Source organism: Esox lucius, chromosome 5, assembly GCF_011004845.1.
Source record: "Esox lucius isolate fEsoLuc1 chromosome 5, fEsoLuc1.pri, whole genome shotgun sequence".
Taxonomy (NCBI): domain Eukaryota; kingdom Metazoa; phylum Chordata; class Actinopteri; order Esociformes; family Esocidae; genus Esox; species Esox lucius.
The window spans coordinates 11,200,593-11,225,144 of record NC_047573.1 but is presented as its reverse complement, the minus strand read 5'-3'; the positions used below and the strand labels follow the sequence as shown (position 1 = coordinate 11,225,144).

The window sequence follows — 24,552 nt, the reverse complement described above, 5'->3', positions numbered from 1 at the left end:
GGATTTTAGGGTTATAGCTTGCGTCATAGAAACTCAGCAGGAACTTGCATTGGCATTACTTGGGTTGGGGATGTGCTGGACTTCCAGGCACTGTCAGTATGCCACAAACAGGATCGAAACATGGGTCGCAATGATGTAACTGCAGTGTAGTTTATTATACTGCGTCACACTGGAGTCCCAGAATGCTTTTTTATTTTAGGTGTCTTCAATTATTAACCAAATAATATAAAACATAGTTGAAAGACTGGGTTTAACGGGATCTGAGATTTGCTTTTATCTGGTTTGAGTAGTTGGCACAAACTTGAGTACAGACGAAATGTACTCAAGTTTCAGGTTTTTATTAGACAAGCACGGGCAAAACTACAACACAATTATTGCCGATTTCTGCTTGAATGCTTTAGGAAATGGATAACAGAACGCGGCAACAATAACAATGACAGTATTTACAAACCGTATGGTCTGTGCTTATGTGCGCACAGTTTAGCAGTGTCATTGTACGTTGTTAGACCAGGTACCTTAACGCACCTTTGCCTTCCCTTGATAGCACAGAATGGATGCAGTCGCCATTACCATAATGTGTGCAATAGTTCAAAAGATTTTCACCAGTACTGGTAACAATGCACCACGGACAGAACACATCTTTGAACAGAGGAAAAAATCAGTACAAATAATGGGGTGGTAGCATCTCTCAACTTGTAGGGGTCGCTGTACTTTTTTAGGGAGGGGTTACTAAAGTAACCATCTCTGACATGGAGTACCAGTTTGTCAGATATAATCCCTCATGCAAAAATACATTAAATTGTTGCAGAATACGGGCTGTAATATTCCATTTCCAAAGCTTTATTGGCATGACAACATTTTCAAATGTTGCTAAAGCTATACAACAATACAGACAAAAATAACGCAATATTTATACTAATTATAATACTGCATTCGACGATGTTATTTTGGAAGCAGCAATAACTTTTTTATTTAGTTACTGAATGAAAGGTTTTGTGTGCATACTGGCACTGCCCCTGCCCTGTCTGAACTAACCTGAATCATTTTCCAGTAATCTAGGGCAGCCCAACCCTGTTCCTGGAGATCTACTGTCCTGTAGGTTTTCTTTCCAACTAATTTAGCACACCTGGTTCTAATAACTAGCTGGACGAGAAGCTTGACCTGGTTAATCACAAATGGGGTTGGAGAGAACCACCAGGACAGTAGATCTCCAGGAAGAGGGTTGGGCAGCCCTGAGTAGTCTATCCACCATCTTTGTAAACAACATAACGCCATAGTAACCATAACTAACCATACGGTAAGAGAAATGGGTCAAAAATATGTTTGTGCATCCGCATTCTGACCTGTGTGTCATAAACAACATTAACGTGAGCAACTTTAGGATACTAGGAGATTGGCCTTCAAAATAAAAGTCCCCAATTAGAAACTGATATAAACGTATAGAACAGTGGAATCATGTCATCTTTGGACTTTACAATAATAATTATTGATGATAAACATAAAAAATGAAATCCCATTGTAAATGTATCCAACTGCATAAGGACATAACTGCAAGACACACCCTGTTATTCTGAAATGTGAATTTACAGGGGCAGACTGAGATAGACAAAAAAATATTATTAAAAATAGTGTGTGTCACTAAGTCTGATGTCTCATTTCTATACTGTCTGGCTTTATTTTCCACAATGTAAATTCATATATTTGGTTATTATTGTCCCTAATTCAAATACGCTACATAATAAATCCACAATGATTTGTTTAACATTCCAAAATTTCAGCGTTCATGTGTCATGAATACACAGTTCTTTTCGGTTTCAAGTGATTTTTATTTTGAAGGTAGACAGCTCATTCCGGTAATTTTGTTCACGACACGCAGGTTGCTTTCTGCACCGCCTAACTGCTGGGAACAGACAATGATGTCGGAGCAGGAGGCTCTGAAGTGCTCCAGCGCAAGGAACCGTGGTGGAACGCAGCGGGTGGAAGGGAAACTGCGAGCCAGTGTGGAAAAGGGAGATTATTATGAGGCTCACCAGATGTACAGAACCTTATTTTTTAGGTAAGACATTTTTTGTTAGGCCGGTGAAGTTATCAGTTATTGGCTTCGGGGCCTTCCCTTTCCAGAGCTTTCTGCTTATCAACCTTGCTGCATCCACTATGGTATATGATTGGCAGATTCACGGAAATGCCCCACCCACTTGAGTCAGTCCTTCTTTTTGTTTGGACAGTTTTATACGTCAATTACTCAGTTCAGTCTCAAAATGGGACACATAATGGTACTAATGTGGCTAAGCTAAATGTGCTAACTAGCGCAAACGTTCTGTAAAGTCCTTCTCGTTTGTCTAACTTGCTAGTTACCCACAAATACACATGGTTTGTTTAGTAAAAAGATACAGTTCACTAACCCACTGACAACCCAATGATATAATCCTTAGACCAGTAACGTTAATGGTAATGTTAGCTGGCTATACAGCTGGTTTGTTTCTTGCTAACTATATTGTATAGCCTGTTTAGTTAACGGTAACTTAACTTTTACATAATGCAGTGTTACAATTCAAATATTCGTTTTATTGCCACAACAATCTCACATCTATGGTGCCATCCCGTGTCTTGTTTTGTTTCTGTGATGTTAGAATGTCAGGATACCGGTGCTGAGGAATCAAACTACATTATTTAGAACCGTATGGGCATGGACATTCACGGTTAACAAAGTGACGGTGGAGCGTTATTTACGGATTCGTATTGCGAAATGGACTGAACACTAGTTTTCAACTTGCCTTACCTCCTTGCAAAAGGATCACCACAGTCACGTCACCACTCCCAATGACACTTTCCTGGTTTGAAGGCATGTAGTCAGTGGTGTAAAATTTTTCACTTCTTTGATACAGGTATATGTCACAGGCAAAGCATGCAGATGCCAGGGAGTTGATGTACAATGGCGCCCAGCTCTTCTTCAGCTACAACCAGGTATAACATCCTTGGCGCTGGGCATTTATTATATTTATGTACTTTTTGTAGCATATCCTTTATGAGTAACTTTATAACATCCACGTTTTACTAAACGTGTACAAGATTTATTTAGCTACTTTTGTCATCCCCAGTTAAACAGTGCTGCGGACCTGTCAATGCTGGTACTAGAGTCTTTGGAGAAATCTGAGGCTAAGGTAGAGGATGAAGACTTAGGTGAGCTTGGGAAATAGTTTGTTGTAATGAACTATCAACGCGGTTGCAGACATTGTACCGTAGTGCCTTTATTAACCTCATATTTATTGTATTGCAGAGCGCTTGGCTACATTGTTCAGTTTGATGGACCCTAACTCCCCAGAGAGAGTAGCTTTTGTGTCCCGCGCACTCAAGTGGTCCACAGGGGGCTCTGGAAAGCTGGGCTCCCCCAAACTGCACCAGCTCCTGGCAGTCACCTTGTGGAAAGGTGTTCAGTGGGAAACTGTGAACATTAAACTGCATGTAGCTGTACATGTCATGTTTCCCTGAACACACTTTGTAATATGATGTATTTCCGTTTAGAACAAAACTACAGTGAGTCTCGATACCATTTCCTGCACTCGTCCGATGGTGAGGGCTGTGCCCAGATGCTGGTGGAGTACTCGGCACAGCGGGGCTTCCGCAGTGAGGTGGACATGTTTGTGGCGCAGGCCGTCCTACAGTAAGTCTCTACAGCGCTGCCCCCATGTCTGTTTTCAGGCTGTTAGCAAAAGTTGCTCTGTTTAAAAAAAAGAAAAAAATTATGAAGCACTTGTTTGTCTCTCACTGACTCGTCCTTCTCAGGTTCCTCTGTCTAAAGAACAAAAACAGTGCGTCTGTGGTGTTCAGCACATACACGCAGAAACACCCCTCAATAGAGAAGGGCCCGCCCTTCGTGCAGCCCTTGCTCAACTTCATCTGGTTCCTCTTGCTTGCAGTGGATGGGTGAGGCCTTGTTTATCGGATGTCCCTTTGGTGAATAAAAACCCACATAGTTGTTTGCTCGGTTATTGTCGCCGTGCCTCACCTTGTGCGTTTTCCCCCACAGAGGGAAATTAACGGTGTTCACCGTGTTGTGTGAGCAGTATCAGCCTTCCCTGAAGAGGGACCCTATGTATAATGAGGTGAGCCTGTCCCATTGATTTGGTCACCTACCATTCCAGCTCAACGCCGTGTCTAATTGTCATGTTCTTTTTGCTGTGTCAGTATCTCGACAGAATAGGACAGCTTTTCTTTGGGGTGCCGCCCAAACAGTCCTCATCCTATGGTGGATTGTTAGGTAAGACTCATCCTTAACAGCAGGCGCCGACTACATTTTGGAAATTGGTGTTTTTGTGCATCACTCGAGTGTGTTCTTTATCTGCTAGGTAATCTGTTGAACAGCCTGATGGGCTCGGGCGAGGAGGAGGAGGGAGAAGAAGCACAGGAGGATGGCAGCCCCATTGAGCTGGACTGAGAGCACAGGGGTGAGCAAGGCTAACCCCCCCCCCCCCCCCCCCCAACACCCCTTCACCTATCTGGGGGTAGCAGAGGCGTGCTGGCCCCCCACCTCCCCCTAACATCCAACCAGAACCGTAACAAAGAGCAGGCCAAACATCCCTCTCAGCACTGCCTGGACTGCGCCAAAATGCAAACTTTTTCCGTTTTGAGTTCTATTATTTTTTTTGTTTTTATTTTAAATGTTTTTGTTTCTTAGTTTTGGACATTTTTCTGTGTAGGTTTGGATTTTTTAAATGACGAGAGCAGCTGCAATCTTTCCTTCTTGGACTTATTTTCTCTCATCCCCATGGACAGAAAATATTCAGTTAATTTGTCATAATTTGACTCCTTAAAGTCATCCTGGGATACAGCAACAACAAAATCCCCTTGTTTTTGTAGGGAGTTTTCTTTTTTCTTCTCCCCATGCATCCACCACAGGTGGAGGTAGAAATATGTATTAAATAGTTTCTGTAAACAGCTTGTAATCCATGTAAAATGTTCAATAATAACTGAGTGATGGAAGTGTGGTGAGCTGCATAGCGAGAAATACCTGACTGGCATCGTCCACCTGGCTGCAAGTAAAAGCCAGACTTGACCACTACACATCTGTTACCGTATGGGATATTACATGTTTGTTTGTTGAACTTCGGAGGGTTAGATGGGTATGCTCAGATCATATACCTAGCTGTGTGTGTGTGTGTGTGTGCGTGTGCGTGCTGATGAATGTATTTGTCATGCTCATGTGAATGCTCATCCGTTCTGTTAAATCTTCTAATATATCGGACACTTCACCCCACAGATAAATTTTGAGGTGGTGTCTGCTCCATTTTGTCGGTCCACCTGTTTTACTGAGACCAGGCATACAAAGCGAACAAAAAATTAAACGACTTAAAAGAAACTCTCTGCCTACAGTACAATTATATTGTCTATCCAAAAGCTTAGTTATCTTATTAGGTTGTGCTTTCATTCAAGTCTGTCTGGAGTGCTGTTAAGCCAGTTCATAAAACATTTTGTTACACTACTGTACATGTTTTGGAATTTTCTTAGATTCATATTTCAAAAAAAGAGTGGTGTGAAGAGAACTGTCTTCATCTGTTTTAGATTTATAAGTGCTATTTGGGTGAATCTTCCAAGCTACTCACAGTCACATCCTTGAGGTGTTCTGATTAAGTTAAATCTTTGATATAATCGCCATGATGTCCAAGAAAATAAGAACACTGGTTAAACTTTTTTGATGCACTCAAGTAGCCAGCATAGCATAAAGGCCTGAATGTATTATTCCTCCTACAGTTTGAGTTGTATGTACAGTTGTCTTCTTTAATTAGTCAGTAAACAGACTGTCCATGATGTGTTAATGCACAGAATGTTTAGGGAATGACGGTTGTGCAGGCTGTATGACCAAAAGCTTTTAGACAGACCAGGGCTCTGGCGAGCAAGCCAGCATGTTGAACATAAGTTTCTTTTTGATAATTTCATTTGAATGCAAATGGGGGTTGTTTGCCTTGTAAATTATTCACTAATTGAGTAAATAAACACAACTGATAATTAGTTTCCCGGTCCTCACTGTCTTTTTAAAGAGTGCTGGGCTTGAACGGGTAATTTCCCTTCCTTTCAAAGGACAATTTTTTTTTTTTTTTACAAATTCACACCATGTTTTTATTTTTATTTCCTTTCACCAGTACCAATTAAAAGTTTGGACACCTATGCATTCAAGGGTATGTAGTTATTTTTACCGCTAACGTTGTAGAATGATAGTGAAGACATCAAAACTACACATGGAATCATGTATTACACAAAAGTGTTAAATCAAAATATGTTAGGATTTTACATTCTTGGAAGTAGCCACCTTTTGCCTTCATGACTGCTTTGCACACTTGGAATTATTTTCCAACAATCTAGGAGTATGCTGAGCACTTGTTGGCTGTGGGATGAGGTCAGTTGAGGCCAGGTCACCTGACACACTACTCCACCACTCTCCTTGGTCAAATAGGCCTTACACAGTGTGTTGTCATTTTCTATTGAAAAACAAATGGTAGTCCCACTAAGCGTAAACCAGATGAGATGACGTATTGCTGCATAACGCTGTAGTAGACGTGCTGATTGAGTGTGCTTTGAATGTGCCCCCCACACCATTACACCACCTCCATGCTTCACAATGGGAACCACACATGCAGAGATCATCCGTTCACCCACTCACGCGTCTCACACACGACGATTGGAGTTCAGACTCATCAGACCAAAGGACAGATCTCCACTGGTCTTATGTTTGTTTCTCATGTTTCTTGGACCAAGATAGTCCCTTCTTATTGGCGTCCTTCACTGGTGGTTTCTTTGCAGTGATTTGATCACAAAGGCCTGATTCACAGTCTCTGAACAGTTGATGTTGAGATTGGGCCATTACCTGAACTCGTGGAAGCACTAGAGGTGCAGTTATTTGTTGATTTCTGATGCTCTTAACTAATGAACCCGTCTGCAGCAGAGGTAACTCTGGGACTTTCCTGTGGTGGTCCTCATAAGAGACCGTTTTTCAAAGTTCTTGAAATGTTCCAGACTGACTGACCTTCATGTCTTAAAGTAATGAAGGACTGTCATTCCTCTTTTCTTATGGACTACTCGAGTTCAGACAATGATGGTCTTCTGTAAACCAACCCTCCCTTGGCACAACACAACTGACTGGCTCAAACGCATTAAAAAGGAAAGAAATTCCACAAATTAACTTTTAACAAGGCATACCTGTTAATTGAAATTCATTCCAGATGACTACCCCATGAAGCTGGTTCAGAGAATGCATAGTGTGCAAAGCTGTAATCAAGGCAAATGGTGGCTACTTTGAATAATCTGCAATATGAAGTGTATTTTGATCTGTTTAACACCTTGGTTGCTGTTATTTCATAGTTTTGATGCCTTCTGTATTATTCTACATTGTGAAAATACTCAAGTAATACCCTTAAATACATTTTGAATGGTACAGTATGTTTACACAAATGGTGCTTCATTCTGTGCAAACACTTTTAGTAGTAACAAATTACAAAAGTTGAAATGCGGGGATGACTAAAGGCATTGTATGAAACAGTAATCTATATATGTTGGTATAACTTTAAATAATGCTGTAACAAGGAACTCTTACCGAGGATCAGTCTACGAAGAGACATCATCTTGTTGGTAGCAGCAACAGGAAAGCAGTTTAGCTCAAGTCCTTGAGGGGCCGATCTGTTTATTTTTTTTATATCAATTAACATAACTGGTTTACTAAGTCCAAATGAAACACTGAAAGCTAAAAGAAATTAGCATGTGAACAGCTTTTCAAGAACCTGGTTGACAGATGCTGCAGTTTTAAGGCCAGACATGGGTGTATGAGGCAGGGGATGTAGTGAATGTCCTCAGGTCCTGGATTGCAGAATGAGGCGTTGAACCATGTCTGAGATGTGAAGCATATTTGGCTGCTGGGCTAGGTGCTTGATAAACTCTAGTGTCCGTACCTGTCAAATAAAAAAAATGAAAAGGCAACTAAGAAACAGACTGGTTTCTGGAAATATTGTGTATACAGAGATGAGGAATGTCCATGTTTCACTGTACTTATAACTGCCTGTTTTTTACTCACAGAGGTTTGTGTGTCGCAGTAGCCGTGCTTGTGGCTAAGATTCCACAGGTTGACAGCCAATTGGTTGAGTTTGTTGTTGCGTAGGTCACCATGAGCCAATAGGCAGCCAAACAGAGAAAAGGCAAGACTGCTCTGTCTACGGACACTCTACAGAGAAGGAGGGACCACAGAACAGAGTGAAATAAACACTCCTTTATTTTTACACATAATACAATAGATATAACATGTATCCTGAGATATTTCCTGACACACAGACAGTCCTACCTCATCTCTACCCAGGATTTTGAGATGGTCCAGCACTTGTCCAATCAGGGTTTCACATAACTTATTGATCTCTGCCACAAACTTGGGATCTCCTCCATAAAGTGTTTCATTGGAGTCCACTGGAAAAGACATGAGCTGTGTGTGTTAGCTGGCCTCGACTTGAATGATTCATACATTTCACTCTAGCATACTTCCGAAGCCCATGGGAACGAGCAGATCGCCCGGGAAGTAAGAGCTGCGTGGGAGGTACCTTTAGGGATGCAGTAGAGATAGGTCTCCTGACTCATGGCTGCCAGTAGCGGAAGGGCACTAACGTAGACCTGAACCTTGGCGTCGCTGTTGTCTTCCCATGTGTAGTCCTGGACCATGTTGAGCAGCCCGCGCACCAGATACAACACTCCGGCCTCTGGGTGGTCCTGGACACAAACAGTTTTTCACATACCCACTTATGTACTTCTACCATTACTGGAGAAAACGGGGATGTCTTCTTACAGGCACTACGAGCAGTGTTGACAGGAAGTTGTTGATGAAGTCGAGTAGGAAGCCTTCAGAGGAACGCATTTTTCCCTCGATACTGACACTGCGTGGTACCTCTGGCAACAGACTGACCGCCGCCTTCAGGAATGCATCCGCTAGGAGAGTCCAAAAGAAAGATAATGAGAATTCAATTTAAAACCGGTGGAAACTGGAACGGCATGTTAACCCTCAAATAGCTGCACTGTTCTATTTCCGAAAGTCATTGTCTCCACAGTACAAACGTTGTATGTTTAATAGCCGGAAAGAAAGATCCACCTGAAGACATCACCAAAACGCTAAAAAAATTTTTTTTTATTAACTAGGAAGCAAGAAAGTACCCTCCCTTTGGCTACAAACTTCAGGCTGGAAAATATGTTTTTCCTTCACCTCCAACTTATGCTGCGATGTCTTAAGGAAGCATTTTTGTCTTCATCGCAGATTAAAAGCTAACCTTAACCACACCAGACTTTCCTCTGGGTCTGTCTATAGGGATTTCAGCCTCACCCTGGGAAAGACACTGGTTGGCGAGGGCCACTTGCCCAGACAGGAGATAGAGGTTGAGACGGCTGAAGATGCTGGTCAGGGAAGGAATGGTGATGAAACTGTAGGCTGCACACGCCTGTAAACAAGAGAGCAACTCAATGGAAGGATTCAGTCACGTGTCAGTGGCGATACTGAGGCAACTGATGTTAGTGATAAAGTGCTGTAGGGTGACCAACCCTGACAAAGGCAGCAGTTTTACGGGAGTGGCTTCCCCTCATCACACGTCGTGTCTCCATGGCCAGCTGGTTGACCGTCTGACATAAGAAGACAAGGTTTGAGTGCATGTTGCATTCACAGTATGTAACTATGAAAACGTAGATTCAACGGCTATAAGCGACATTTATTCATAATAATTGCAAAACCACACCCAGGATGTGGTGGAACCAAATGAAGGTTTGGTCTGTGTTGAACACACACACACAGAGATAAGAAGAGGAAGGTGGCAGGCCCCTTTGCGGCTGCGCTGTACTCACATGGATGAGTTGCACCAATACTGGCTCCAGGTTACAGAAGGTGGCCCGGGCCTCCACGCAGAAACTCAGCTGCTGCTCAAAGTCTCGACCAAACGACACCTGGAGTGATGGAGGGGCATATGCTGCTGAGGCAGTCTCTGTCGCCCAGGGGGGGAGAGGCGGAGAGCATGAAGAGCCGGAGTAGGGGTGGTTTTAAACACTTACCATGCGTATGAATCCATTGATCAGTAAGGCCAGAGATCTCTTGTCATCATCCAGAGTCAGAGCGCTAAGGGAAACAAAGAGTATGGTAATAACACATGTTTTCCATCCTTGTGGACAAGAAAGAAATATCCCCTATTTTCCCCATGTCCTAAACCAAATTCTAACCTGGATAACCTATCCTATAGGCCTAAACTTAAGTCAACCCTAACCCCTAATACCTAAATGTAAAACTAGCCCAAATGGTATGATTTACCCTAAACCTAACCCCTGAGCTGGAATGAGATTTCTCCTGGGGATTTGCTAAATAAAACATATCTGGGGGCAAATTGTCAGGATTTACTCTCTTTATGGGGCATTCTGGTCCCCAAATGTATAGTAAGACTAGGATATCAGACACGCACAGTTAGATACTCACTTAACAGAATCGTGCATGGTCTTGCAGACATGCAGTAGTGCATTGAGAATGACAGGGTCTCTAGTGGGCTCATGCTGGTGTCTGTGGGGACAGAATCATTAGAGACTGACACATGACTAAACAAACCCACAGCAGCCGACAGTTCAACAACCACAGTGTCGGCTAAACCAGACGTACTTGATGAAGACCTCCATGATGGAGCGACACACTTCCACCCTGACGCTGTCCTTCTGGAACATATCCATGAAGGGCAGGAAACGTTCCTGTAAAGGAATCACCGAATGGTTAGCTCTGGCCTCTGACCAAAACAAGTGACCGTTTGAGAATGGTGAAGTTAATAGTTTTTACGGATCCCCAAGTCTTACCATGGAGAAGAGGACAGAGAAGTCATGAAAGTAGGTGAGGATCTTTCTTATGACAGACTGAAGCTGAGGATAAGCTTCTTCAAAGGCCCGGTCTGGGGTCATGTGCTTTATGATGTCAGAGAGCACAGTGTTCACCTCACGTTTCTGAGAGAGGAAACATGGGTTACAACATGAATGCTTGAGACTCTAATGCTCAGAACGACATTATTGGCAGCTCTGTAATTCTCCAGGAAGCTCACTGTGAAGTGACGACAGGTGAACTCCACCCAGATCTCAGCACAGTTGATGTAATCCTGGAAAAAAACAATAAAACCTTTAAAACCAGAAAAATTGGACCACGGTAGCTACCAAGCCTGTCGTAACACATGTAACAGAAATGACTTGCTACACACCTGTGAACTGCGCACTTTGGTGATAACCTTCCAGGCCTCGTTGAGGATGGGAAGCCTTTCTGCCTCTGGAGGGTCAGCACAGGCCAGACTGCGGCCGAGAGAGCCGAACAACAGGTGCTGAAGTTGGGAGACAATAGAGTGTTTGTGAGGGACGCCATTGCTATGTCTGGAAGACGCAGTGAACGTGGTTGTGTCTAACCTTGGGGAACCCTGCCTCATCACAGTCCTTGATCATGCCGATGAAGTCAGTGGCTCTGGTGGCAATGAACTCCGCCCTGAACGCCCACATCACAGAGTTCAGCAGCAGGGCACTGTGGGAAATCAGAAACACGCTCCATCCTGAGCTCTACCACATCACAGTGGCCAACTAATTCAGCCCTCTAAACACATCCATCTGGTGTTGAGGAATACTCACTTATTCCCAAGATTTTTGCACCTCTCCATCATCTCTGTTAGCAGGGACTGCAATGAAATTACGGCCCGTCAAATACATGTGTTAATGGAGATTGCCTTGGCGCAGCTGCTGCAGCACGGTGAAACAGTATCAGTCGTGTTGCGCGGTGGTGTACCTCGGGGGCTCTGTATGAGACACACTGCAAGATCCAGTGGATGGCAGGTGAGTAGAGGGTCAAGTAGACCGGGATCTCCACCCTCTGCAGGACCAGCTGGTTCTGGACACTGTCGCCATGGATCTGGCGGAATGTCTCCAGCAGGTCAAAAAAGTTCTGGTTCAGGCTGTCCTTCAGGTGAGGTGCCACCTCCATACCAATCTGCTCCCAGACACAGGTAGGTGATTTGTTCGGAAAAAAGGGAAGATAAAGAAGGAAATAGGGAGATTGGACAAAGACAGACAAATAGAGTATGTATCTAACGCTGGTTGTTTTTGAAGGAGAGTGGATACTCTCATTTTTAGTGGGCTCTTTTTGGCAAGGCTTTTGTTGACAGCAGGTATCAGATGGAGACGGTGCGGCCGGGGAGGGTGGAGGAGATTATCAGGCATTGAACCCTGGTCTCCGGCCGGGAGGTGCACGCGCGCATGGAGTCGGGGGCGTTACCACTGGCCCCTCCCACATGAGTTCTCACCCTCAATGTACTGTAAATGCATGCGCCTCGTCCCCTCCCTCAGGGAATGACAGTTCTATAAACAACCAGAGGTTCAGCTCAAAGGTGCCCCCCCCCCCCAAAGGTCTCACCCGACAGAGGTAGGCCCGAGCATACACGGCCACCAAGGGGTCCCCAATCCCACGGATCATAGCAGTGAGTCGAGGCAGAGTCTTCTGGATCCCACTGAGAAGAGACCGGGAGAAATAACAGTGAACGGATGCCTGGAGGGATGGGAGAGGGGGAAGAGCAGGTGCAACACTCACCACTTGGTCAAGAAACAGTTACACTTCAGGAGTGCTATCTCCACATATCTGGGTGCGGGGTCAGGGATTCCACTCAAACCACAACGTGAGCATGTGATCAAAGACGAGGACAGACACAGCACATGATAACTTCTATGCATGGTAACAGGACATCTGTGTTGATCATGAAGGATACAGTCGCGGTATGAGCTCCCTGATGGAGGCGATTTTAAAGAACCAGTTGAGGCAGGTCTCCTTGGCCGTGTCATTCACCTCATCAGCTGTGAAGGAGACTGGCAAAGGATCAGAATAATTAAAAATACATAAAAATTGAAGGACCGTGGAGAGCATTGGGTTTGACAGACAGACAGACAGACCAACACAGCCAGTACCTGGTAGTGGATGAGGGTCAGAACACATGGACCAGATCCTCTCATAAACCAGTCGTCCTATGAGACAAATGTCGGTCACTTAATGTAATGTGACAATGTGAAGACATGTGACGCTGTGACATTGTGTATGAAGTAATAAGCCAGTCCTCACCAAAGGTATCCAGAATGTCTGTGATGAGGACAAACTTGCTGGGGTAGAACTGAATCACATCTGTGTCTGACAGCAGCTTGGAGCACTAAAACACACAGATAGAATGACACAAAGGACCCGTCAGAATGACGCTGTGAATATATTACACTGCATTCGGTTGAAAGTAGCGCATTTCTGACCTGGATGACGATCTTCAGGGCCTTGACCTTCTGGTCCGAGGCCCAGGCCTCTTTCAGGGACTGGTTGAGCTCTTCAATACGGTTTACATAGTCCTGCTGGGATAGGTTGAGCAGCTCCCTCTGAGAGCCCTAACAGCACAGATACATTACAAAGGTGTTAACATTAACAATAGTAATTAGAAAAAAATGTAATTAGAATATTTTTCTTTTCCCCAATAGTTTCTTTAAGGACAATCTGTGCTTAAGGTCCTTCCAACACTGTCCAGACTCCCAGGATGCTTGGGAAAAGTGAGATGCGTCCTACATTTACACGCTCTGCATCCTATTACACCGCTCATTTGATCGTGCAGGCTTTCCAGGACCTACACGCTTGGAAGATGAACATATTCACCAGCAAAATAGAGCATTGAAGAAGGGCAACCCTCTCCAACAACCTCAGACAGAGCTGAACCAATTGGCAACAGCCCATATAAGGGTGTTGTCAAGATACTCTGACCAGGATTTGAACCCCTGGCCCCAAAAACACAGACGTACTGAACACTGACATTCTTGACAGCGCTATTCAACAGTGAATTTTTCCGGCAAAATATCCATTGTAATAAAACCTCTTTACCTCTTCTAGATCATCCAGCTCCTCTAGGCGTGTTCGCACCTTCTCCGATACAGCTGAGGAGCCGGGACAGGGAGCCTTGCCTGTGAATGACAGAAACGTCACAACCATGCACATGTTTTGGGTTTATATCCGGTATCAATCAAGCCAACGTTCAGAATAGGAAGACTGGTGTATCAAAGGCTGTAACTGTTATAGCAACTTTACCTTTATCTGAGCCCATGAAGAGATTCTGTCGAAAACAAGAGAATTCTGTCTTAGTCCCTACGCACCAAGCATGAGAAAAGGGGAACGGTTTCTCTCTGAGAGATCACAAAGCACACTCATTACTCACGATCGAGAGCTTTTCCGTGGTAGTGAACCTGGCCAGGATTTCTCCCCGTTTAGATGACCACGGCTCAAAGTCCACTGCCACCTCATCTTCCTTCTCCTTCCTCTTGCCATTAGCCAAGTCCTGGACAGAGAGCAGAAACTCCTATTTCATTTGGGGGAGCAAGATGAATTGTGCTATTGCGTTGTTGCTAAAACATTATTTCAAGGGGGCAGGCATCCACAATCCAGTCACACCTCACACATTGGGCCGACCCTTTAAAAACAGTCTCACTACGAACCCCCCATTTCATTTATCCATCACTATGTCATTCTATGTGCACCGCAGTAAATGACTCACCCCAGAGGAGATGCTGTGTGGGAGGGTTAAGTGTGGCTCGCTGGCAGAGGCTGCAGCAAACATGGACAAGGGGTCTGTTCCATCCATCATGCAACTAAGGGGGTCCATTGCCACAGAGCTGGAGGAGGAGGAAGAGGAGGAGGTGCTGCCTTTACGTGCTCCCCTCCGTGACTTGGAGTCTGTGACCTGTGTGTTACATGGATGGATTGGTGGGGGGGACGACAAGATGTTTACTATGGAGTTACAAACTGAAGTGACTAGAGATATACTGAAGTGATTAGAACAAAAGCCTACAAAGTATGTATACATTTCATTGCCACATATGCCCACTAGCACCGATAGAGAAATACCACATATGATATGCATTAATAAGATGCCATTCCCTACTCACAGTGATGGACTTAAGGGGATGGTAGTCGCCAAACTCAACTGAGGCGACCTCCAGGCCACAGCTTTGCTTTTCTGCCACATACCGGCGAACACGAGAGTGCCTGTCGTAGAAAAACAGATGTCATAGATTTATTGAAGCAAAGGTGTCTGGAATAGACTTGACTGAATAAAAACAGGGTGCCATAAGATATTTGCAAATGATCAGGATTCAAGGGAAGTAACAGAAGTGCATTATATTTCCGATTTTACTGTGATCCTGAATGTTTTAGTGTCAGCTTGCAAGCCAGCAATGTTCAAATTGTACATCTCGTGACTAATTAGCTATGGCATTACACAACATAATTCAAGCCACTTACACTTGTAATTGTATTTGTTGTTATGCGTCTAAGAATTTGGTCAATGTCATACTCATTAGAATGAAAGTAAATAAAATATATTTTGATCAGAAAAGATGCATCTTACCATTGCACAGCAGCCATTTTTCTCCAATCATATGACGCCTCAACTTCCTAGTTGGAGTACACACTTTGAGACTGCGTGTTTTTCTCCTCTAATAACATATTTTTTTCTTAATTTAATAGATATTACTCAAACTCAAAAACCCCAAAAGGATGGATTGCATAAAGGAAACTGTATCGATCAACAGATCAATACGGAACGGTTTCATTTCTATTTCGAAGAGTGCTTAAAAACATCATTTCCCAAGAGGCTATGCGTGCGCAGGAGGCACGGCCTCTAATAGAAGACAAGGAAATAAGCTAGCGAGGAAGGTCTGCATCCAGGCAAGATTGATAATGTTTTGCTTCTTTTGCTAAATCTCTTGTTGGTGCATTTTACAGCTATGACCGGAATGTCAATGCTTTTTACTAAGCTGGTCCTATAATTTCAAAAGATTAGTAAGGTGAGTGAAATAATTTGATTATTGATATCAGTCACAATGCTGGGTCAGTCATTAGCTTGCTATCCTTGCTAGCCCTATTTGGTCTTCATACACCTTCTAAATGCAGTCTCAAGTAGCGGACTGCCTGGAGAAAATTTCAAATTCGGTGTGGGATTTATAGCTAGCTCGCGTACCTCTCACCATTTGTTACTGTGCTGCCAAGCCAACCTCATCAGCATCACCAGTAAACGCGATGTTTAGAAACCCTTTGAAATACATACGAGAAATTCCAATAGCTAGTATTTTGGCTTATGTTGTTTTTACAGTCAGACGTCTTCTTAGGGAATGTGATGTAGAATGAGGCCTTAAGTTAAACAGAGTGTAATAAACATCTCAGTCATTCCCGGTTCCAGTGTTACCCATACCATAGCCAGGCAAATGTCCACTAGGAGAGAAGTCACGGTGGCTGTGTCAGAGTGAGAAGGGTGTCAAACGAGCAACTATGAACAGAAAACGGACTGAAGTGTGAATATGGAGATGTCTGTTTTAGCTTGCCAATTGCCAGGCCTGCGCAGCGTACACAGGAGTTAAGCTAGTCTCAGGCCAGTTGTCTCAGGCCGAAGCTTATTACACGGGCAGAGAAGACAATCTCCTTGCTAGGAAGATTTGTTGGTTGCCATAGGGACCATATTTTCTGCTTAGTTTAACCCATCAGATGGAGATCCTAATTGTTCAGATTTGTAACCAATAGGCCTAGTTGGGGTGTTCATCTGTGTTCTTCAGGGGAGATTCATACTGGTTTGTTCAAATATGTGCTCTGAACTCTCTGGATAACGGGTGTAGTTGGTAGGTATGAAGGCCAGTCTACAACCACCTGTTGAATTGGCTGGAAATGTCTGAACTAATGTCCAGTTCCACAAAGCTTTACTTTGACTGATGGCGTGCTGCTATATGCCGGTCAATAATCCAATTAATCTTGGGTGACTAGGTCACCCGTTGGCATCATTACATTTATGTCATTGAAGTTGTGCAACTTGTAAAAAGGGATGAGGTATTCCCTCCGCGCAGTAACAATAGAGGGGGCAGCTGTAGGTCAAACGGTTGACCACAGTGAAAGTCTGAGTGCTAATAATCTATGATCAGGCCATGGGCAAACTTGTCCCCAAGCTGTTCCACAGCAATTCCATGGTAAACAGAAGTACATTTCTTTGTCTGAGTTCTGAATACATTACACTGCATTATAGAGTGCCATATAATGCAAATACTGCATCCAAAATACCTCAGTGGATTGCCGTTAGGGCACTGCACATTACTGCAGTTTCAAACAGCGGGGGTTGGAATTGCCCCCATGCACGTTAAAAGGTGTAATTGTTGCTCTTCTTCACGTCTGATATTTGCGCATCAGAACTTTTTCAGAACTCATTTGATTTGGGGAAAGACCCGTTAGGGAAATAAATATCAAAATAGTGTGCCTGCGTAACTACAAACTAATATGTTTGATCACTTAGGCAAAATGATGCCTTGATCAGGTGTATACTTATTCCCCTCTTGGGAAATTCATCCTGGGCTTCTGGTGTCTTATAAAGTTACTGGTCTTGCATACCCAAGTCTTTTTATAGACGGCTTGGCTAAAGAACTGTATTTCCAATGCATTATTGACGGCATGAGTTTTGTGAGAGTGGACATACTTATGAGGCTACCTGATAGCCCTGTCCAATGTTCCAGAAATGCGTCTTTTGGCTCCAATTGAAATGGCACTCAACTGGTTTTAATTACTTTAATGCCTTGTTGTGGCTCTTTGAAGAGGTGGATCGTGCACTGACCAGACATCTCTCTTAATGAGCTTGCATTGACAAAGTCTCGGAGGGCAGGTTGTTTTTGTCAGTCTTGGACAATGGTGCATTCATAGGTGGGGCGGGGGGGGAGTGGGAGGGGGTTTATACGGGAGATAAGATGATCGTCTATTTTCTAAGGAGTGTAATTCCACCCTCTTTGTATTGTGGTCATTCATATTTTATTCAGACAGATTAGATTATTCTGACAGATTAGAATGAAAGGGGGAGCTTGTTGAGGAGAGAGCGCACTGTAGAGTCGCTGGATCTTGGTATCGAACCCAGGTCTCTGAATTTGCCGTAGGACTGCGTCAAGAGTGTTTACCACCCGACAGCAAGTTTTTTTTCCCACCAGGAGATAGTGATGACAACGACCCCTGTGATTTGGGTGTCCATACAGTCCAAGCTCTTCTTTCTGCTCGTGGTGTGTTTTCACCTGCTCCTGTTTTGTGTCTCTGTCCGTGTGTGTGTGGAAGGGGGGGGGATGCGCAGCTGGAGGTGGCAGATCTCCAGGATTATGCGCCTGTGCCTGTGGTGGTGCCGGCCGTGTCCCAAGCGGGGGGGTCGCCCCGGCCAGCCCCAGAAGAGGCTGAACGAGCTGTGGAGCTACTGGAAGCTGCTCCTCAAGTCCCTGTACTTCAACAGCCTCACCAATTCCGACACCTACCTGGACTGTGTCTTCGAGCCTGTCTACTGGATAGTGGACAATGTGACGCGCTGGTTCGGGGTGGTAAGTCAAAGAATCACTTTTGTGTCGACAGAGGTGCTGTCAAACAGCCTGGTTTTAATTGTGTGTGGCTGCAGATCCAACCTTTTCTTTGGGTCTACTGTCCATCTTTAGACCAAGATCTTGGGGTTTCCTGAAGCTTCTGTGCATGTGTAGATCACCTGAATGTTTTATTCTTTTCCCATTCTCTGCTGCCTTTCGGAGACCAAAATACAATCATATCATAGAGACCAAAATACAATCAATCATATGACCACACTATTGTATACAGGGCCTAACTGAACCAAATACAATAGCATAGGGTAAGGTTGCTTGAGGACAGAAACGCCACTGCATTCAGTCTTTTTGGAGGAGGGTGTGTATGTAGAAGTGGTTTTCTTTATGTTTTCAAATGTCTGTACTTGGATTTATGTCCTGTTTGTGGCTGTTTGATTCTAATGTAAGAAATGAATCAAATCATTGAAGCACAGGCAACCAGAGTGGAGGAAATTGGTCTTAGTCACTGTCTCACATTATAGCTGCTTCGTTACCCAGGAGTTGGAATCATGGTTGTGCTATACTGACATTGCCAAGGATTTTTGTAATGCTCATTTTTGTAATATTTAAAACCGAAACAGCCATCCAGGATTATTCTGCATAGATCCTAATCAGTTTTAATTAATTGGGATATGCTTTACAATCTCCTTGAGCTAGGTGTTGTTTCAGAGTAGCCTACAGTGTTAATTGGAATGATGTACCATTGATTGTTTCCTAAACAACACTGTAGGCTACTCTGAAACAACGCCTAACTAATTTCAGGGTAGATGCTGTTAAACTGTAGCATAGCCTACTTGTGTGTTTCGCTGAACGTGATCCGCACAGTGCCACTAGCTCAAGAAAGCTCTGGAAAATTCCAATCCTCCGCCACTGAGCCACGAAGTGTAAACTAGCTAACAAAATCTTCCACGATGGGCTATATTAATCTCTTTACGCTTCCACCTCTTTTCAGTTTTCTCACATTTCATGCCCTCTCATGGGGCGTTCCCCTGTCCTCCGTCCCCAGGTGTTTGTGGGCCTGGTGATAGTCTTGACCAGCTCCGTGCTGGTCATCGTCTACCTGTTCCTGCTGCCGGTCATCCTCAACACCTACCCCCTGCCGTGGATCTTCTGGCACCTGACCTACGGCCACTGGCTGCTGGTGATGGTCGTCTTCCACTACTACAAGGCCACCACCACCTCCCCGGGACACCCTCCCCAGGTCAGATTGTTAATGGGGGGGTTGTGGGGCCTGGACGACATGGTCCTTGGGATGTTGAAGGCTTGAGTGTTGTTGTTGTTGTTGTTGTTGTTTTCAGGTCAAAAGCGACACACCGTCAGTGTCCATGTGTAAGAAATGCATCGTCCCCAAGCCAGCCAGGACTCACCACTGCAGCATATGCAACACGTAGGTTGATAAGGCCTGAGTTATCGGGGCCCGTGTTTATCTATCCAGACTCAAGCTGTTGAAATTGAATTTAAAAAAAAAAAAAAAAAGTATAAAAATAATGAATGGAATGTGAGTCCCCATTCATGTCAGGGATTCATCCTGTCTCATCATTCTTTTTATAGGCGGATGAATATGTCATCAAGAAATATGAAACCTGTACTGAATGCCTCTAATCCTCAATGCAGGTCTGACCGTCTTTGCTCTTTTATTCCAGGTGTATTCTGAAGATGGATCACCATTGTCGTATCCTGTCTATAGAAACCCACAAATGAGATCCTTACACAACTCATCTCTCAGATTCCTAATTTATTGGCGGTTTTAAACCCCCAGGCAGGGAAGTCATCTCACGTTCCCGCGCGTCGTCTTTATAAAATGTGCCGCGCTAACGTTGACCTTAACTTGCGACGCAGCTTGGCTCAACAACTGTGTGGGCCACTTCAACCACCGCTACTTCTTCTCCTTCTGCGTCTACATGACCATGGGTTGCATGTATTGCAGTGTCACCTCCAAAGACATGTTCATAGAGGCTTACAACGCAATCGAGGTGAGTGGAGTTTAGCCTTCCTAGGGGGCTTGACATTCTGACCTTAAGATGTTTGAGCAACGCCGTCTATTAATTATTTTGTGTTATCAAGAGGGCCAAACAGTGGGTGAGGCTGCTTGGTTTGTTACTGTTTGATTAGAGTATGGCATGTCTTAGAAGCATTTTTTGTTCTCTGACGTGTTTGGTATGGCGCAGGCTTTTCATATAGGTGAGCGAAATGCCATACATTCTAAGCGGGAAGTGTTGAGCTGCTGCTTGTTTAGCTAGACAGACAAAAGATGGCAACCGAGCAAAGACTGCAAACAGAGAGCTGCGTTTTGAAAAGTAGCAGCAGTTGACAGCAATCACAACACATTAACAGCAATTCCATACAGTTGTTTATGTTAAAAGCTGATGGTGTGCTGCAAACTTGTGCCGTTCATATCATCTCATGCCAATGTTCCATACAGGTGCTGGTCATAAAATTAGAATATCATCAAAAAGTAGATTTATTTGTGAAAAGGTTCAATATTTAAGACACTTAGTGCCACACTCTAATCAGCTAATTTAACCCAAAGCACCTGCAAAGGCCTTTTAAATGGTCTCTAAGTCTAGTTCTGTAGGCTACACAATCATGGGGAAGACTGCTGACTTGACAGCTGTCCAAAAGACGACCATTGACACCTAAACACAAGGAGGGCAAGACACAAAAGATCATTGCTAAAGAGGCTGGCTGTTCACAGAGCTGTGTCCAAGCACATTAATAGAGAGGTGAAGGGAATGAAAAGATGTGGTAGAAAAAAGTGTATAAGCAATAGGGATAACCGCACCCTGGAGAGGTGTATCAAGCCACTCTTGAACAAGACACAGCGTGGACTGGACTGCAGCTGAGTTATGTTCTCTGATGAGAGTATATTTTACTGTGAAGAGGAAGATGCGATACGCCAGACCCAACAATGCAGAAGAGCTGAAGGCCACTATCAGAGCAACCTGGGCTCTCATAACACCTGAGCAGTGCCACAGACTGATCGACTCCATGCCATGCCGCATTGCTGCAGTAATTCAGGCAAAAGGAGCCCCAACGTGCTTTACATGTTCATACTTTTCATGTTCATACTTTTCAGTTGGCCAACATTTCTAAAAATCATTGTTTTTGTAATGGTCTTAAGTAATATTCAAATTTTCGGAGATACTGAATTTGGGATTTTCATTAGTTGTCAGTTATAATCATCACAATTAAAATAAACATTTGAAATATATCAGTCTGTGTGTAATGAATGAATATAATATACAAGTTTCACTATTTGAATGGAATTACTGAAATAAATCAACTTTTTGATGATATTCAAATTTAATTACCAGCACCTGTACATGGATGAGAATAAAATATCCTACATGGCTCTGAGCCAACTCGTGTTTTATTTCTTATTCTTAAAACACTGTACGATGCTTGACGAAGGTGCTCTTTTTCAGCTTCAGAAAAGATGGAAGGTAAAGTAATGTAACTACTCCCTGGCCCCATCACCAGTCTGCCCTATGGTTTCCTTTAGTATTAGGAGTTGTGTTTGAACTGGTCAAGGGCACCGTCCTCTCTCCTGTGTAGAAATGGCTGAAGCTGTGTGTCTGTCCTGAAAAGCACTTCATTCCCTATATTGTGCTGTTCCTTTGGGAATTGCTTGGAATGGGACGCATCAATTGTGTGTATTGTCATTGTTCCACTGCAGTGTGGATGGGGAGCCACAGGGGGCACCATTGATGGTCTCCTTGACCTACCTGGACAGGAAAAAGGTTATTGGAACCACTTTGCTCAGATCAACTGTGGTGTGTCGACCATTAAAACTGCTAATTAATTTGTGGAAGGGAAAAAATATATATGTTTGCCTAGTAGTACAGACTATAAGGTTTTGTGGAAAGAAATGTCTTCCTAATATGGGGTTTTCAACATTTTGCTGCCCAGCCCAGACTGCAGCTCTCTTCTTAATCCATGAAAAGTCCCCTGTGATTGCTAGTTAGTTTGTGGTTCTAAGGCTGGTATTAGCTGGTATTTTACTGGTTTGCAGCTAGATGTAGTTGAATGACTCTGGATGTGCTAATGTAAACCCGGCTACTGTTGCCATTAGGCTTTTTGTGGCCTGTCAATTCCAGTGGAATCACATGTACTATTCAAACTGCTTTATTTCTTGCACAGTGTTAGGGTTTCAGCAGTGTAGCTATGTATTATAGTTTATAGTGCTTGCATTTGTGTTCTTTAGTTTCCACTTTGGAAAATTAAAGTGTTGTAGTCTGAAGGAGCTAATTATGGGTAATCCGCCCTGATGGTGGAAGAGTGGGTACACTGCTGAAACCCAGAAACGCTGCTTGCAGTTTTAATTTGGATTTGCTTCCCTTGTAGAGTTACTATCAGACACCACCACCGCTATTTTCCTTCAGAGAAAGGACGTTACACAAGAGTGTCATTTTTCTTTGGGTGTTAACAAGGTGAGATCCATTTATAACTGCTAAAAACATTGATTTTGTCGATGGCATAACCAGCTCTGGCTGTTCTTTGTGTTCTAAATTGGAGCTTATCTTGAATAGTTTAAAGATAATGATAGCCGTTGTCCTCTCTACAGTTCGGTGGCAATCGCTCTGGGAGGTCTGACACTTTGGCATGCTATCCTCATCACCCGAGGTGAGACGAGCGTGGAGAGACACATCAACAAGAAAGAGATCAGACGCTTAAAGGAGATGGGCAGGGTAAGGCTAAATGGACTCTATGGATCTTCACCCAAATACCAACGAGATAGACCAATTGAGAATTGGCACATTAAGCCTCTTTCTCGTTTGTAAGGTGTTCCGAAATCCATACCACTATGGGAAAATAAACAACTGGAAGGTGTTACTCGGGGTGGAGGAGACAAGGTAAGCCATCCAAATCGCTACCAACCAATCAGGCTTTCAGTCCAACCTATAGGATCCTTCTTACAATTGACATTGTAATTGTATATATTTTAGTATAGTTTATTCCATTTACTTCAATTAGATTTTTATATTATTATAGGTAGGCGCTAACATTTCACTTTTAGTCCACACCTGTTAACAAGGTGTGACAAAATGCGATTTGATTTGTCTTCCTGTTCACAGTCACTGGTTGACCAGAGTCTTCCTGCCATCGAGCCACACCCCATGTGAAGATGGACTGGTGTGGGAATGTCCCCAGGCTCTCACCAGTAGAGACCTCATGGCCATCTAACTTGCTGCAGCCAGCTTCTCGTCGCCACGTTATGGCCCCAACTCCTGGATATTGGCTGGAACATTGAGGCTTGTGGCCTGTGAGGCTAGGACCTGCTGGGTGTTTTGGGACCTTCATTTGCTCTACAGCCACTGTCATATGAAGAGAACTGATGGTCCTGACTTTTCAACTGTAATATCATGTGAACTGATTCAAGCTTTTTTAGTACTGGTAGGTATGTTGTCCAAAGTTGAACTAGAAAGTGTGCTTTTCATTGTACTAATGTCACAGAAGAAGCAGTTTTGAAATTTTTCTGTGCCAAAGAAACCTTTTTAGGTGGGCATTGCCAGGCTTTGGATGAATAGTCTGAAGACTTAGAATTATTATTATTATGATCTCTAGACTAAAGACATTATTCAGTCTCTAATCTAGATCGTGTGTCTGGACACAGAGCAATTACCAGGGTGATATTAGATTATTGTCAAGGCTGCTACAGTATGTGTTGTGAAGTGAAATCTCAGCATTTTGATTCAGACACATGCTAATGAATTTGTTTTATTACTGGAATGTCATTTCTGCCCACATCACATGAACATTTCCCTACTAAACAACTAAGTCCAATGATGACCTAACCTTAATCATCATTAACGCTGGAGGCCCCAGACTTCCTCCCAGCCGGTCTGGTAAGTGGCCACCATAGAATGAGAATGCCTAAAATGGATATTAAGTGGCCAGCCTGTAACAGGAGTGAGGTCTTGGTTACCTTGTCGCCATCGTGAAAAACACTGACTGATATTGATCTGTTGGAGCGGTGCTCCACTATTGTGCATATCTTCAATTTCTTTTGATAATGAATTTTTATTGGCTTGTATTGTATAATATTATTTGATAAATTGTTTTGGGAAACTTTGTCCATTTTAATGGCTGAGCTCATTAAAGAAGTAG

General features: G+C 43.6%; 3 protein-coding genes across 4 annotated transcripts; 2 read left to right on the top strand and 1 right to left on the bottom strand.

Annotated features, from left to right (window-relative positions):
* Positions 1-1,866: 1,866 nt before the first annotated feature.
* Positions 1,867-6,006, top strand: get4 (guided entry of tail-anchored proteins factor 4). The gene is made up of 9 exons (XM_010865112.3): positions 1,867-2,056; positions 2,886-2,964; positions 3,099-3,180; positions 3,278-3,427; positions 3,523-3,661; positions 3,784-3,924; positions 4,028-4,103; positions 4,186-4,258; positions 4,347-6,006. The coding sequence occupies exons 1-9, from the start codon at positions 1,914-1,916 to the stop codon at positions 4,433-4,435; spliced, it is 972 nt and encodes a 323-aa protein (XP_010863414.1). The 5' UTR covers positions 1,867-1,913; the 3' UTR covers positions 4,436-6,006.
* A 1,649-nt stretch (positions 6,007-7,655) lies between these two features.
* On the bottom strand, positions 7,656-15,528 carry vps35l (VPS35 endosomal protein sorting factor like). Its single transcript, XM_010865103.3, has 29 exons — positions 15,432-15,528; positions 14,971-15,070; positions 14,580-14,765; positions 14,244-14,363; positions 14,117-14,141; positions 13,913-13,992; positions 13,300-13,428; positions 13,121-13,205; positions 12,970-13,026; positions 12,774-12,870; positions 12,599-12,646; positions 12,425-12,518; positions 11,801-12,001; positions 11,647-11,693; positions 11,431-11,542; positions 11,232-11,348; positions 11,079-11,132; positions 10,840-10,983; positions 10,652-10,737; positions 10,475-10,555; positions 10,060-10,123; positions 9,856-9,954; positions 9,559-9,636; positions 9,344-9,458; positions 8,816-8,955; positions 8,574-8,739; positions 8,324-8,442; positions 8,060-8,206; positions 7,656-7,937 (listed from the first exon to the last, which is right to left on the bottom strand). The coding sequence occupies exons 1-29, from the start codon at positions 15,446-15,448 to the stop codon at positions 7,839-7,841; spliced, it is 2,907 nt and encodes a 968-aa protein (XP_010863405.1). The 5' UTR covers positions 15,449-15,528; the 3' UTR covers positions 7,656-7,838.
* Positions 15,529-15,583: 55 nt separating this feature from the next.
* On the top strand, positions 15,584-24,518 carry zdhhc16b (zinc finger DHHC-type palmitoyltransferase 16b). Of its 2 annotated transcripts, none has more exons than XM_010865092.3 (10): positions 15,584-15,751; positions 18,158-18,411; positions 19,451-19,645; positions 19,743-19,831; positions 20,088-20,116; positions 20,284-20,417; positions 22,789-22,874; positions 23,009-23,132; positions 23,227-23,297; positions 23,520-24,518. In XM_010865092.3, the coding sequence occupies exons 2-10, from the start codon at positions 18,166-18,168 to the stop codon at positions 23,626-23,628; spliced, it is 1,083 nt and encodes a 360-aa protein (XP_010863394.2). In that variant the 5' UTR covers positions 15,584-15,751; positions 18,158-18,165; the 3' UTR covers positions 23,629-24,518. The 2 variants fall into 2 exon arrangements, with proteins under 2 accessions (XP_010863394.2, XP_010863388.2); XM_010865086.3 differs by having other exon boundaries at positions 15,584-15,870.
* The last annotated feature ends 34 nt before the right edge of the window (positions 24,519-24,552 follow it).

Bases quoted from the DNA above. Each gene is read 5' to 3' on its own strand.
- zdhhc16b (XM_010865092.3), top strand. From the start codon at position 18,166: ATGCGCAGCTGGAGGTGGCAGATCTCCAGGATTATGCGCCTGTGCCTG. The intron at 19,832-20,087 runs GTAGGTTGATAA...CTTTTATTCCAG, and splicing joins CACTGCAGCATATGCAACAC to GTGTATTCTGAAGATGGATC. The intron at 20,117-20,283 runs GTATCCTGTCTA...CTTGCGACGCAG, and splicing joins GAAGATGGATCACCATTGTC to CTTGGCTCAACAACTGTGTG.
- get4 (XM_010865112.3), top strand. From the start codon at position 1,914: ATGATGTCGGAGCAGGAGGCTCTGAAGTGCTCCAGCGCAAGGAACCGT. The intron at 3,925-4,027 runs GTGAGGCCTTGT...TTTCCCCCACAG, and splicing joins CTCTTGCTTGCAGTGGATGG to AGGGAAATTAACGGTGTTCA. The intron at 4,259-4,346 runs GTAAGACTCATC...TTTATCTGCTAG, and splicing joins ATCCTATGGTGGATTGTTAG to GTAATCTGTTGAACAGCCTG.
- vps35l (XM_010865103.3), bottom strand. The intron at 13,206-13,299 runs GTCAGAAATGCG...TGTGTGTTTTAG, and splicing joins CCCTGAAGATCGTCATCCAG to TGCTCCAAGCTGCTGTCAGA. The intron at 12,647-12,773 runs GTATCCTTCATG...CCCCGCACCCAG, and splicing joins AGGGAGCTCATACCGCGACT to ATATGTGGAGATAGCACTCC.